The following is a 15898-nucleotide window of genomic DNA, read 5'->3' as shown; positions in this document are numbered from 1 at the left end:
AGAGTCTGTATTTACAAAGTCGATTCTTTTCTCACCGAGATCTGTGGATTCCTTGGCATTGACTTCAGTGGGTGTATGATAATACCCCTGGACACTTCCATAGTCAGATAAACTGTGCTACTGTTCAGAAAGGCTAGGACCTCAGGACTAATGCCTTTCACCCCTCAACATCCCCATACCTCAACTATTCTTTTTTAAAGTCAGGTCACTTGATTATCCCAAACATCAAAGTCAATAATTTTAGACCTAGAGAAAGGACACACAATTTTGTATTTGTACCTTGTCTAGAAAAAATGTTTGCATTAGGATACATGTGGAACCATAAAGGCACGTTCTGTGAGTGGTAAATTAAAAATATTCTAGAGAATCTCCATATGATTTTGTGGAAGCAGTGACTACGGACATTAGAATAGCTCACAGGTCTGAGAGCAGTTCTGCACCACAGACACAGTCCTACATGACATGGCAGATCAGCCTACATTTCACCCACCCTGGCACAACCAGCTTTAGCAGTGCCAACATGAATATCATCTACTTGCTGTGCTGCTTCTGGCTCTGCATTTCCTGTCAGTCACACGGGTTCCTGAGGATGAGTCAGTGATGCAGACAGCTTTTTGCTTTTCTACATTATTTCACAGAAAATGAACATAATAAGATTTTGCTTGTAATATTCTTGCAAATGGTAGTTTTCTTCTGTATATTGTGTATTTCTTCTGCATAAGGTAATTATGCCTTAATGAAGGATTAAAAATCCCCTTGAGAAATCAAGTTCAGGACTACCCCCTGAAATAATGTTGTGTGTTGTGACATAGACACAGTATGTGGGGGCACAGGTTACATGAAGAGCCTGAAATAAGTTTAGTTTCTTCAATTGGATATGATTTAACTCATAAATAATTGAATATTTGGGTGATTCTTTCAATTTGGTATTTAACAATAGCATCCATCTTAATTCCATGAGAAACTTTTGTGTGATATATTCTTGTGTTGCACTGTAAGTTGAAGTAATTTAATCATGTAATGTCATAAACATCCTCTTGCTTCTTTATAGTTTCAGTATGTACTATCATCTAAGTCTTTTAATTTATTTGAATTCTGTTTTATTTCTGTAGTGTATCTGAATCATTCGCATGGGCTGAGGGTGCTTAATTAGTAAATAGACATACTATATATATATATTATTTATAAAATATTATTCTAATCAGCTGTACATTAAAGGTAATGCTGATTGCATTTTCCTCACAGTTCACAACATTACTAACTATTATTTACAAATATAAATAATTGCTTGAGATTTGCACAGTGGAAAACCTAACACTGAAACTTTCTATTTCATATGGGAGAAGTAAAACTAGATCTTGCAATGAAACAGAAAAAGGTCTTATTCCTTAGTAATTTTTCTCCAGTATGAGCTGGGTGTGCTAAATCAGACTAGCATTATTTTGGTGCCATTTTGAATTAATGTAGAGAAGACCAAAGGATTTGGAGCAACACTGAATCAGACCCACAGTTACTCATGCAATTGAGAGTGTTATTGATGCTGCAAGATGGTGGTTAACTACTTCAGTCTGAATACAGCTGTGCATGAATCTTAGCTACTGAAATCATGACTCAGGCACAGCAGCTGCATCACCCTTCATGCCATCCTATTGCCCCATTAAAATAAGAAATTACTTTAATACTGTGTAAACATATCAATAAGTTACAAAACATAAGGTACTAAATTTCCTGTGATTAAAATTATTAGAACACATCATTTCAGTTCCATTCATGACTGTCTCACACAGCTGTAATTTGATTTTATAATTTTGAGGGATTGTTTGTCTGTTACATCATTCCATCTTTGGTGATGTTAATGAAAGTCATAGATTGTATATGTTTTGTGTGTGTAAATTTCTGATTTATGCGTTGCTCTTTTATCTGTGTTTTGATTATTTTAACTTTGCTAATGCTGCAAACTATGTTCTGTTATAATGTTAGTTTTCATACTTTGTTCTAGCATTGCATAGTGCAAAGATTCTGCTTTACATAAAATTCACATCTAAATCAGAAGCACAATTATGTGCACAGAAATAATGCACCTGTCAAGGAGAATGCTTCATGATTTCTTGCAATAGATCTATAAAATATAATTTTTAATGTTATGGATAAAATTCTTCCTGCAAAATGTGCTTTTATTAACAAAGTGATGGCATTCACATTAAATCCTAATGTAATATCATCCGATCTTTCTAAATTAAATTCTAAAAATAAGTCTTCCATCTTTGAAAACGAAACTTCTCTAATGACTATTGAAAAATTTATTGTCACTCATTCTTTTTCCTCATTATAACTTACCCAATTAATTTGGAAGATAGTGTTTGTCCTTCTCAGTTGATATCAGTTGACTCCACTCTGTTTTAAATACAAAGAAAGGATGAATTCAAGTAAGAGAGATGAAGAAATTTGAAACCTTTTTGGACTGGTTGTGTGGATAAAAATATTGACTTTAAGGGAAGATAAAGTAGTTAATGTAGATGATGTTCATGGAGCAGTTACAATGAGACAAATGGATTCTTCATGGTCTTCAGAACTGGGCCTTTTGACAATGAGTTTTTTAGTAGTAGTTTAAAATCAAACTGCTTGAGCTATGGCTCACTTTTCAGCCTCATGGTGTAGGCATCCTGTGGCAAAGATTATAATAACAAAAGCTGCTCTAAGATCCTGACATGTGAGCAATGCTGTTAGTGAAGTGGCCTGGGAAAATTACATCAGTAACAGGCATCGATAAAAATGAAAGTCAAAATGACAATGCTGAAATGATCAGATTTGGTACAGACAATTATGCTGTATGTTCTAGGAGTCTGGCAGAAGAGAAGTAAATAAATCCTCAGACTAGTCTTCCTACAGTTGTGTTTGTCCTGTTCCAGTGAAGCTCAGAAGAGAAGTTCTTTTATAGTTTGACTATTTCACAAACAATGAAATCAGCACTTTCCTTTTATCTACCTGAGCTGTACAATGCTCTCTAATTCTACCAGCTGTTGCTAAGTAACTGTAACATTAATACTTATGTTTACCTAAAGCCTCAATTTATTTTACTTTATCTTAGTAAAGTAGAAAAATGAAATCCAACCCTTCCTCAATGATCCACATTTGCAGAATGAGTTTGCATCTATGAGGAATAGTCTTTTTTTCAAGGATACTAAATCTACCTGTAGCTCAAAATTTTAAAATATACGATCTTACTCTCTGTAAAATAACTTTTTCAACACCACTTTCTACGTATTTCAAATCTGGTATAGGGCTTGCATTGCTTCCTTTGTTTTTGATGCATTTCCTTTCCTTCATTTTGATGAATCTTAACAACAATTGGAGTAAATTCAAAGGAAGAAAGAAGAATATGCAAAGATCATTGCTTTAGTGGGATAAAATATATTTTTTTCGAAGGAAAAGGGATAAACCATCCTCATATAATCCAGCTGCTTTTAGTTAAGAACTTATTGCTGTGTCAGAAGGAAGCATTGTCAAGCTGTAGCCTTGAAAGAGCAATTATGATATTATTGTTTGTTGCCTCTACTAACCAGTGGCACTGAGTTGATAGTGTTATACACTGGATCTCCTTTTAAGTATTTAAAGCCTTTTTTTTAAAAAAAAAAGTATTTCCTGCAGAGAGAATATTGTCCCACATTTTATTTCCCCATTAACCTTTGTGAATAGTGATTTATTGGTCTTTTTGGGCAATCCAGTATTGAAAAGAGAACATGAAATATCTTTTTCTCAATTTGTAATGGCAGCATAATCCAGTTTATGTATAATATACATTTCAGCATTTAGAACTTCATTAAAATAAAAACTTTCACCTACCAGCAATTAAGATGTTTTGCTCTGATGCACAGCACAGCTAGCAATATGGCAGATTTACTTCAGAATTTCTTGCTTAATAGTAATATTAATCTCTAACCTTTAGGACAATTTAATTTCAGTTGAGGTCTGGATAAAGGACATGGTCAAAATGGTCGAAAAAGCTAGTGCCTGACTCTCATGGCCAATCTGAGACTTTTAAAATACCAGCTTTTATGTTTCATCAGTACAATCAATTAATATGTATCCTGTGGCTAGAAGTTCTGAATTTAAAATGCTTTATAGATTGATGAAGTTCCAGTCACCTTGTGGATGTCTGCATCAGAATTTAAGGTTATTACATGCATTCAAGCATCTCATGTGAGAGGGACCCCATGAAGGTTCTAGACTGGTCACAGCCAAAAATTGCAGGGTTTGAATAGATCTGTTTTTAAAGGAAATCCATTTAAGTTTTGTGATTTAGCTGCCATTTTTCCTCTATATTTACCCTTAGTGCCAAGCTACAGAATATTTAATGATTCAGAAGAAACTGATAGTGTTTGGAAGGGTTGAATCCAGCAGCCAACAGAGGTGAGGCTGCCCTGTCTCTTTCCCAGATACAGTCAGTGACAAGGCTGAGCAACTTTTCCCAGTAGGCACACAGAACACAAGAATACACCACGTACAAATGTACACAGCTGGCTGCATGGAAGAGCAGAGTCAGACACACTCACACTAACATGAGCTCAGGCAGCACCAGCAGCCTCACTTGCCCTGTCTCTGGCCATCTATTGTGTTCTACTCACCCACCCATGGAGCTGACTACAATTTCCCTGGGCTGCAATAGTCATCCAGCCCAGGGTCTTGCTCTTGAATAAGCCTTCCTGTGTTCCTCTCCTTGTCTCCTGCTCATCACCACATCTGTCCAGACACTCACCCACACACTCGCACACCTGCACGGGTTCCCAGTGCTGCACTGCAGCCAGGAAGGTGCTGGCCCTGGTCCCACCTGGGGCTGGCACTGGCTATCACTCACTGAGGTCTCTCAGTCATTAATTAATTAATTAATTAATTAATAACCCATCTGGCCTCCAGACATTAGTTATTTCAGATCAAATAATTTTGAAAAAAAATCTCACTAAGTCTCTTGCTATTTTTGCCTGAGTCTTGCAAAAACATAATTTACACTGCTCTTATCTCACATTTAGCTAGGACTGTCTTGATTATGTTTAAATATCTGAAGTACTGGAGCCTTGTCGTGCCAGTTCTCCCTGAGACTGGAAAGCGATGGTGGGCAGAGCAGGTGGACTCTGGTGTGGGGCAGGTGCCCTCTTTGTGAGATCTGTGCTGGGGCATGCTCCAGCTATGCCAGTAAAGATGGTGGCTTGCTTGTGAATAAATCTTCAGTGATACCTAGATTAAAAGGATCTCAGTACTTTCTGACTTGATTAATTCCCTGGAAAGTGCCTCATAATGGTGTTGTGAGGATTTTTTATGGATTTTTAAAGGACACTTGAGGAAACTACATGCTATTTAAAACAGTCCTCAAAGAATAGTGCCTTTGCCTCTCTGGCCATTTGACATTTCCGTTCTTGATTGAAGTTATTTAGGAAATAGCAGTTTTACTGAGTAGTAAGACAGTCAGAAGACGGCTTGAGGTTACAATAATGAGGGAGTGATGAAGGCCCAATGCACAGCAGAGCAACAGATGGAACAGCTGCAGGGTCTGCAGGTCTAAGTGGGGGTAGGAAGTGCTGGCAGATTACATAGAGCTCAAGAGAGGATGAAATACAAAGAGAGAATATGAAAATACAAGGGAAGGGAAAAGGGATGGTTGAAACAAGGTGTGCAGATCCCCTGTTCATGTCTTACTGCTCCACATTCTCATCTGATACCAGCAGCATTTTAAATCTGTGGCTATCTGTTGTAGTTCAACGCAAAATCTTTTTTGTTCTATGTGTACATAACACTTCTTTGTACTACTGGGAACATTTTTTATAAACCTTTTTGTTAAAAGTCATATTTACATAACTGTTGCTTTCATGTACTTTGCTGTTCTGCAACTGTGCATATGTTTGAGCTAAAGGAGTCAAAATTACAAGCATGAGGTGCTCTGGGGCCATGAGAGTGTGTGTCTGAATTTGCTGTGCAGGAGAGAGGATTTAAAATCTTTGAAGGCATTAACCATCGACTCCTATAATTAAGGCCTCACAAAAAAAAAAAAATAGGAGAGAGATGATGGGACTTATCCTGTTATATATCCAGACCAAGTGGTCAGTGCTGTTCTGTGCCAGAGGGAAATAATCCCAAGGTAAGGTATGTGCAAGCAGGTGTACCAGTGTAAACCAGTAAGATTTAGGGGCTGCTGGGCCCTCTCTGAAGGTTTTCCTGGAAATAAAAATTAATGTCCAAAAGCATTGCAGGCCAGCTCTGTAAAACTAAAATTTACTCTCCTTTTGAAAACAGGTGGAGCAAGTACCCTGGAAGAGATTCTTGCTGGGCCAATAGATACTAACAATATAAAGACAGGATTAAGGAAGACAACAAAAATATATATGCTCTCTAATTCCCATGCCTGAACTCTTCTCTGTGGAAAATTTGTCAATGCCTCTGTTTAAAGTTGAAAATTTGGTAGAGCAGGTTATGGGACAGAGAAACAGCAATGTCACAAGCACCGTGTATTATCCAGAGTTTAAAAGACAATCTAGAAAAAAAATTACTGCACAGCAAAAGTAATCTCCAGCTTCAATTCACCTACGATGTCCATATTTAAAAGGGACCAAGGGGCGTTAAGGTATAAAAGCTGGAACACCTGATATTTGTGTTAGGAAACTCTATTAAGAAAAAATCAATTGAAGCATGATTAAATATGACCTATTGAAGAAAAAGTTTAAAATTATATGCTTTTCAAACCTATTGGAGTTCTCTGAATTAGTCAGCCTGAATGTGGACAAAGGCCATCAGAATTCCAATAAGGGTCCCCAGTAACAGCTATAAAGGAAATAAATCAGCTAGGGCATAAGAAAGTTGTACATTGCTGAAAGGTTGGATAAAAGTTGTGCCTTAGGAGAAAATGGATTTTTTCACAAAGGAGGGCATCACCATGGCATCCCAAAGAAATCTGTGCTGGCATGTGTGTTCTGTGCTCTCATAAGTGATCGGCAAAAGAGGGTAAGCAATGAAGTGACTGCAATGATAGGAAGTGATGGGTTAATGAAAATGAGGAGCAATTGTAAAGAAATACAAAAAATGGCCTTATGTGGCCAAGTGAGGGGGTGTTGGAGTAGTTGATAAAATTCAGAGTAGATGAATGCAATGTGATGTGATGTACATAGTAATAAACTGTAGGAAATCTAATAAATCACATTTTCCTATGTAAAATGACAGGCTCTAGCTTCACTGTAATTCCAGAGAAAATAAACCTTAGTTATAACCCATAGTCATATAAAATGTCAAGCTACCACTTACCTTAGAAAAGAAAACATGAAATTAGTAGGAGAAGAGGGAAAGGGATTAAAATTATCACTGCGTAAATGGTGTATATACATTTTGAATATTACAAGAAGTTTTGGTATCCCTGTCTCATGCAGGGTATAACACAGCATCAAAATGGCCATACAAAGGTGATAAAATCACTTAGGTACAAAGAACAGCTATATGAAATGGAACTTTTGAACTTGGAAATAAAAGAAGCTGGAACATGACAAAGATCATTGAGTTGCCAAGTAGCATAGAAAGCATAGGTAAAGATCATCTGTATATTCTCTTTTCATGTATAAATTTACTGGGGTGTCATATGAACCTAACAAGGTAAATGCTGAATAAAAACATAAAGAGTGTTTTTTATGTTTCAGGATTCCCTCTACAATACCAGAAAGACCCTAGATGTTAGTATAGACTCAGAGGATGACTCAGAGATGAGTTCATACAAATCTATCAAGGACTATTAAACAGAAAGACAAGGGTACTGGAATGTCTTTTTTAAGAATTTCCTGATTCTGCTCATGAATGGCAGGGATGTGTTTTTGTCGAAGTCCTCCCTCCTTTGGCTTACTCTTCGAGAGAAGATACTGAGCAGAATGAGCCTTTGATCTGGCTGAACACACCTATTCTTACTTATTAAATTTACTAATACAACAAATTCGTATTAGAAACTTTTTCATGAAATGAGGAAGATCTGATCTTGCTAGACATATTTTCTCAGCCTCTCTGCTGAAGAATGGAAGATGCTACTTGCAGTCATTAGAATAAATGTGACTTCATTTTCATGATTGATCAAAATATCTTCAGCATCACTTACTTTACTATAGTTATTTTTGATGCATTTTATAGTTTTCTTCTTCAAAATACATGTATCTTGCAAAAATTCCCAACTATAATTATATAAATATATATATTGTATACATATATATTTGTCTTCCACAGACCACCTTATTAATCACATGAGAAGTGCTCTTTTTTTGCATGTTTTTGGTAGAACTATTTGAAACTTGAAACAAACAAACAAAAAGAAGTCAATGAATATGTTAAACAGGGTGGGTAATGTGTGTAGGGGGATTATGTGATAAATAAGCCTAAAGGCCTGGGAAAATAAAAATCTGATTGTTTTAGGAAGTGTTTTATAAGTTTTTATTTTGTGAAATTTGTTCAAAATTTTACAGCAAAGCAATATTAAAATTATACTGATTCCTAGTGATTCTACCACCCATTTGGCACCAGTATTTAGGGCAAAATGCATTATTTTGTTTTCTTCATTGGCTCTCACTTAGGGATCACGACTGAGAAATATTGAGCCTGAGCAGGTACAATAGGACTGGGATAGGATATGCAAGGTAACTTTAAAAACAGAATAATACCATACTCACTTTAAATATTTTTCAACTACAACCCAAGAGCATCAGGTTTTTTAAATACATTTTTATATCATAAAGTAAAAATAGCTGTCCAGAAGTGTCTTCTTACAGACAACATATGACAGAAAAATAATAGCTACATAGTTTATACTCATATAAACAGTTATGTGGTATCATACAAATCATGGCTGTCTCATACACCTTTAATATTGAAATATTTCAGCATACTCATATTGAACTGAATCAATGACTGCAAATCTTGTGGAAAATGGCAGTATTTATTTTATTTGACACAAAGGCCACAGCTGAAGAGAAATGTAGGAGTAGACCTTTTTGGGGTGTATTCATTGATATTCAGTCTACATTCAGCCCAGCAGAACTACTTAATCTCTGCCGATATTTTTTAACATTTTCCTGTTGATATGTTTATTTTCTTTACTTTGATGACTCCTTCTTCTCTTAAAATACACATAAGAAACTAAATATTCTTAGTTAGTCTCATCAGTGTAATCTTACTGGTTTGTGGTGTCTCTACAATCAGAAACTGCATTATTTCTTGTGGGATATTTTATGCTCAACTCCTATCTAATTTGCTGCTACCTGTCACCCTAAGTCTCTTTGTTCCTGTTCTCCAAGTATATCCTCCAACTGAATCTCTCTTAAGTGGTTTGATGCTGAATTTACTCCTTTGAAGAGGTGTAACATTTGACTGTTCTGAAGGTTTTAGGCTTACATATATTGACAAAATAGGTATTATATAGGTAGCAGCTGGCTTTTTTTTTTTTTTCTACATTCTAATCTGTTAACCTGCTTGTGTCTTAGCTAGACAGGGACAGACTTAAAGATGTGTTTTCTGGGTCTGTATAGCTCTCAAAATATCTGTGAGTATTGCTTACTTCAGAAGCAAAATCTTCCTTGAATTTGCATGTGTACAGCAATGAGTTTTCTGGGTGTATTAAATTTTGTCTAGTATTTTTACTGCTTTTTTACTGAACGCTAAGTAAATAAGTATATATTTATATATGCATATAAAATTAAGAACAAGCCTAAATAGCATTTCACAGTAATCATTTTTCTTTATGATCCTCCTTTGCCTCATGTTTTCTTGGATATAAAGTGAATAGGCAATATGTGTATGAATAGTTCCAGAACCTGTGTATGAATAGTTTCAAAACTTGGAGAATATATATTCAGGAGAGTAAAAGCAAAGTGGAGAAAAAAAGGACTCTGGGTTGTAAGAAATGCTTAAGTTAAAGAGTGGTAAAACATTTTCTGTCTTATTCCTCATTAGTGTCTGGTTATTTTCCAAAATAATAATTCCCAGTAACCTGTATCTTCAAGTACAAAACACCTTTTGGAATAAAACTGAGAGTAATCACTAGCAGTTAAAACAACTTCTGCAAGTAGGTAACAAGTGTCTGTGTAAGGAAACTGCTATGTGGGGGCTGCGAGGGTTCACTTACTACCCCAGAAATATGGAGCTTAAAAATAAAAGTTAATAAAGTTGCTATTATAAACTTTATAACTATAATTTTATTAAAGCTTAAAAATAAAGGTTAATAAAGTTTTGCTTTAAGCCAGCTCTACGGTTCCCAAAGAGATTGAGGACATAATTTGTCTCCATGGATGTCAGAGGTGTAGTAAAAGACTGCATTTACATAGGCAGTTACATATGGTGTACTATATTCTTTATACACTAGAATTACAAATTTTTTCTCCTAAAATGGGGTCTTAGACAGATTTTACATGAATTTTCAATGCAAACCTTTCTCACCTGAGTGGTAGGAGCACTGCTGTGCTGCACAGCTTGCAAGGGGTACTTGACTTTACTGAAACGATGTTGGAGACATGAAGTAGCTGGTCAGAGTAACAGGGTGATGGGCTGTCACTATAATTTTCCTTTCCTCTTTTCAGAACATCAGTTCTGTAGTAATTAAATTATTTTAAATTTTTTGTGGCATTTATATGACCTTTTCCCTGTGGTTGTAGGAAGGATACAATGTATCTGCAAGTGCCTTTAAGAATGGTGATAATTTTTAGTGAAGAGTACATAACTGAAATATTCATGCTAAGTACATGGTGCAATAGGTTCCTTCTTTGCAAATGTTGAATAATAAAGATGTCTTATTAAAGTGAATCAAATGATAGGTGTACCAGAGAAGATTTTAGTTTTAAAAGTTTCCTAAATCCCTACAGCATTTCTATCTATTAATTAGAGTTATATTTGAAATTTAGTAAAAAAAATGGTTACTTGTAAGTTCTTTAGTTTTAGGAGCAAATCCCTTTTCTTAAATCCATCTTATTAAGATTTAGAAACCTCCCACAAGAATTTGACAGCACTTCTCTGAAAGATTCAGTCTGAGACCACTGCTGGGAAGTTAAAAAAAAATTACAGTCAGAAATACTCTTCTGGTTTAGGTATAACAATAAAACGTGGGATTATACTTGTTCTGAAGTGCTTAAAATGTGTATAATAATCCAAGCATTACAGTCCACATAATGCCCTCATATTTTTCTTTGTTCAAATATCCCATTAACACTTCTCTCCAACTCAGAGTCAGTACAACTGTTGTGTGGGGGATTAAAAAAACCAGGTAGAAACTAGCAATTGTGCACTGGAAATCAAGGTGTCTTGCTGAGGATTTCCTCTTAATCAGCTCTTGTGCCCTCACAATGTCTGTAGGACGTACAAACCAGATACAAAAGCCTGCTGCATAAACCCTTAGTGCTATATTTTGCAAAAAACCCACAAACAAACACCAATACAAAAACAGCAACAACAACAACAAAAAAAAAACGACCCAACCAAAATTGAACCAAAACCAACCAACCAACCAACCAACCAACCAAACCACTAAAAAGGCTAAAAAAACAACAAAACCCCCCACTTTTCTTATCACAAATCACATGGAACTAAAAATATTATACCACAGAAGTTTTGCTGGGTCTTCAAAGTATAGAAATCTTGATTATTTGCAAAACAAAGTAAAGCATATTAAATGTATCTACATTTTGCTCTTCATGTTAAAGTAGGTTTCAGAACATCAGAAACTCTCATATTTTAGTACTTATATAGAAACTTTTAAAGTGGCATTTGCCAAAAAGTTTTGAACGCTGCCTTGCCAGAACTGTCAGTCCTTTGAATTTATGGCATTAAGGCTAATGCTGAAATTTCACATTTGAATGAATAAGTCATACAATGTCTATTTTATAGAACCTCAAATACTGATTCATTGTGTAAGAAGACGTCAAGTGTCTCAGAAAATACAGCTATGAGGGTTTTCAATCTGAAGGGAAGAATGGTATCAATGCAACCTTATGTGCTAGAAAAAAAAAAAAGTACATATAGGTACTTATGTAAGAATATATGCTTGGTGAGGGAAAAGAAAACCAACTGCAATTTTTCCTTTCTTGTTTTTCAGGTCAGACCTGTGGAGGCTTAGTACAGGGACCAAATGGTACTATAGAAAGCCCTGGATTTCCTCATGGTTATCCAAATTATGCCAACTGCACATGGATCATTATTACAGGAGAGCGTAACAGGATACAATTATCATTTCATACCTTTGCCCTCGAGGAAGATTTTGATATTTTATCAATTTATGATGGACAACCACAGCAAGGCAATTTAAAAGTGAGGTAAGGTATCTTTTTTATTTCCCAGTTTCCTTCTGTCTGTCTCTTTACCTTTCTTTCGCTCCCATGAGTATGTGTTCTGATGATATGTTGGAACATATATTGTGTTTCCTTGGTTCATCCTCAGCCAAGGGGACAGTAATGCTCCAAGATCTCCCAGAAGAAGATGTTAATCCAAATTTCAGATTTTTTGGCCATAGCTTGTATATCAGTAATATCAGTTGCACTTAAAATTTACACAACAATTCAGTTTTGGCGAAGGCCCTGAGCACAGAAGAATTCCTTGTTTCAGTATATTATTTTTATTTTCTGTTGGTGGAATCCAGGTTTTGCCAAGAGTCCCTTTCTTGAAGACACCAGTCACCAGTTTTTGAAAGACTTCTTACTGAGATGAGTTCAGCTGTAAATTGTTTGACATTGCTAAAATTGAAATTCTTCTCCATTAAACAGTTAGGGATCTTTAAAGGTCAGAAGCTAGTGTGTCTTATCTGTCCAAATACCACTGAGGTCATAAGGAGGCTTTATGGAAGCTTTTTGATCTTGAAGCTTTTCACAACTTCAGGTTTTGAAGCATTAATTTCATTGGTGTCTTGTTATAAATTCCTCAGTCTTTTGCTGGATCTGGACTGTGGAGCTGGAAAGCAAACAGTGCTTTCAGTGCTGCTCTGTCATTTTCTGTTCAGGCATGAGATTTATTGAGTTCTGTAAAACACTACTGTCAGTTCTGTTGTCTGATTACCCTTTTATATGCTGCTGATTTATAATATAGTGCTAAAACAAATGTGGGAGCATCACCAATTTGTTCCACATATTTGTGGGCATCATCACTGGATATTTTTGAGAAGAACAATGTTCTGATTGATTGTTTACTCAGTTCATAAAACTCTGAGAATTTTGGAAGGTAGTACATCGCTACCAATGATTTAGATACAGAGGGTGTGGGCTTCGTTTACTGTACTTAACTTTAGTATTTCTATCACCAATATAAGGGAGAAATATTTATTTTTTACTCAAATGCTTTTATTATCATTGTCTAACATGCCTGCTTCTTTAGTACTAATCTCAGCAGAATATCGTTTAAAGGAAAAGCACCAATTAAGCAGATATTTTATTTCTCAGCGTTTGTATTTGCCAATCAGTTACTTTCACAAACGGCATTATGAAGAAAAAAGCATTTGGTGGCTTTGCAGCATGCAGAGGTTAGCATAGCAGAATTTGAATGACAGGTTTTTATTGACTTCTCATATCCCATGTCATATCCTTTGTTGTACAAAGAACATTCACAAGTGTACACCTCTGCAGGTATGCATTTCAAAACAATTCCTTCAGCAAATATTGGAAATTTATAGTCTTGGTCTTTCAGCTGACAGCATGCAGATGCAAGAGAGCATCTTGGAAGTTCTGCTTTAGGGCATGCACTTCTTTTTCACCATAGTTAAACTATTCCGCTACATTTTGGGTAATTGTGTTTCTATAGCCAGTGTTCAAAATCTGGAGCTTTTCCTTAAAAATAGCTGTGGAACTATATCACCATCACAAACTGTAACAATTAAGTAATACTCCATATTTTGTATAGTATTTTTTTTTCAGCTTCTATAGTGAAATTGGGTAAAATAATATAGTACATTCAACTAGTTTATTGTGCTGCCTGAAGAGCCTTTCATAAGGTCCATAAGTAACGGTGCATCAGAATACTTCTACTACTCATTGATTGTAAAATCCAGAAAAACAGAAACACATATTAAAAATATATGGAGAAAGAAAAGTGAAGTGGGGAGTGATTACACGTATATGAATTTTTGTTAATGCATTATTAAAGCATAGGCTGATTTAAGGGATAAATTACACCTGGTAGTAATCACAGGCTTTTATAAGCTATGAGGATGTTGAGAATTAAGATATTAGTGGGAAGAACAGAGTAAACAGAAAATAAGGTACTAAAAAGTTCTATTTTGCATCTTCCTATTCTTCCAGAAAAAAATTGAAGTTGAATTCTGGAATTCTTTGTAATTCTGAAATGTGACCCAAAATTGTCTGTAAAAGATTGCTACAATGGTTTTATTTTTATCATTGTGAAGATCATAGAACAAAACAAGATTTTACATATGATATGATATGATATGATATATGATATCAATCATATCATATCAATATAGTATATTTATATCTATGCATTTCTTAGGCCCAGAGAAGGCCCACAGAGTTGATCAACGATTGGGAAGTTGCTGTGTGAGGAAAGACTGAGAAAACTGGGTGTGTTCAGCCTAGGGAAGGGGAGACCTTGTCACCATGCTCCAGTGCTGAAAGGGTGCCTACAGAGAAGATGGAGACTCCCTTTTTTTACAAGGAGTCACGTGGAAAAAATTAGAGGTATAGGGTTCAGTTCACTTCTGGGTATATTCCAAATGGACACAGAAAGAAATTTTTTCACAAAGAGAAACATCAGCCATTGGCATAATCTCCCCAGGGACGTGGTGGGCTCCCCGGTATTGGATGCTTTTAAGATTCAGGTGGAGATGGTACTGGGCCATTTTAGTTAGACTCTGCTTTTGCCAAGAAGGGTTGGACCAGACAATTCCTGAGGATCCTCCTCTCCTAGAATTCGATAACTATGATTCTGTAATATCTAAAAGAGGAAGATTTAAGTCTAATACCACTTGTTACAATGATATTTTTGTTGCATAATGTAGTTTTAATTCTACAAAAAACATGAAGTTAAATAATTGATTTTACCATATATTAGAATCAAAACAAATATTTCAGTTCTATATTATTGAAAGAAACTTGCATTAAAGAAAAAATATTGCTTTATCAGTTGATGGAGAAAGATTTCAAAATATAACTACATTTTCTTTTAGCTGAGAAAATATATAAAATATATTTTTGTTTTGCATTTTTATATTCTAAGGAAATTTTCATTTTCTATATGCTTTTAACTGTCAGCATATAGAACTTCTATAAATGAAGCAGAGATGTAAGTGGGGTGCACTGAAACAACAGTTGTTATTCAGATGTGCTCCTTGTGGATCATTTCCCTACATAAGTATTACGTATTCAGAAATTCTGTGTAATCCAGGAGCTAGCAAATATTTATTTTTACTTTTTGTCCTTTGTCAGATGTATCGGTTAAATAGTAGATGGCTAAGGAGAAATGTATCAACAGGAAATAGAGACATAGGTCAGCCATGAAGAGGTTCAGCGTAAAGGCAGATGTGAACTGACAATATTGACCTATTGAGTGCCAAGAGATACATTACCTGCTACAGACGAGTGATTTCAAAACAGACATCTTAGGAGTTTATAGATTTCAAAACTCATTTCAAGGTTGGCTGTAATACCTATTTTCCACATTTGAAAATATTAAAATGCTTATTAATTTTAGTATAATTATTGTTACAATATATTTTTTTCTTTATGCAAAATTCCTGGATAGTGGTTTCATAGAGAGGTAACATGGGATAACATGACAGGACTGAATAAACAGAACAGCCTGCATCAAAGCCTCTGTTGCTGAAGAGGTGGGGTTGGGTGTAAGCTGGGTGTTAAAACACAGAACTATGAATTTTACAAGCATGGTGAACTGAGACTTT

General features: G+C 35.4%; 1 protein-coding gene across 1 annotated transcript in view; it reads left to right on the top strand.

The window, feature by feature from the left end:
• The window catches only part of CSMD1 (CUB and Sushi multiple domains 1), a 1073346-nt gene that overhangs the window by 205398 nt on the left and 852050 nt on the right, over positions 1 to 15898 (top strand). Inside the window, exon 2 of the mRNA XM_062489724.1 lies at positions 12095 to 12311. Within this exon, the coding sequence (XP_062345708.1) occupies positions 12095 to 12311 (217 nt within the window). The remainder of the gene's footprint in view (positions 1 to 12094; positions 12312 to 15898) is intronic.

Source organism: Cinclus cinclus, chromosome 3, assembly GCF_963662255.1.
Source record: "Cinclus cinclus chromosome 3, bCinCin1.1, whole genome shotgun sequence".
In the NCBI taxonomy this organism is placed as follows: Eukaryota; Metazoa; Chordata; class Aves; order Passeriformes; family Cinclidae; genus Cinclus; species Cinclus cinclus.
The sequence above is the reverse complement of the archived record's forward strand: the minus strand, read 5'-3'. Positions and strand labels throughout refer to the sequence as shown.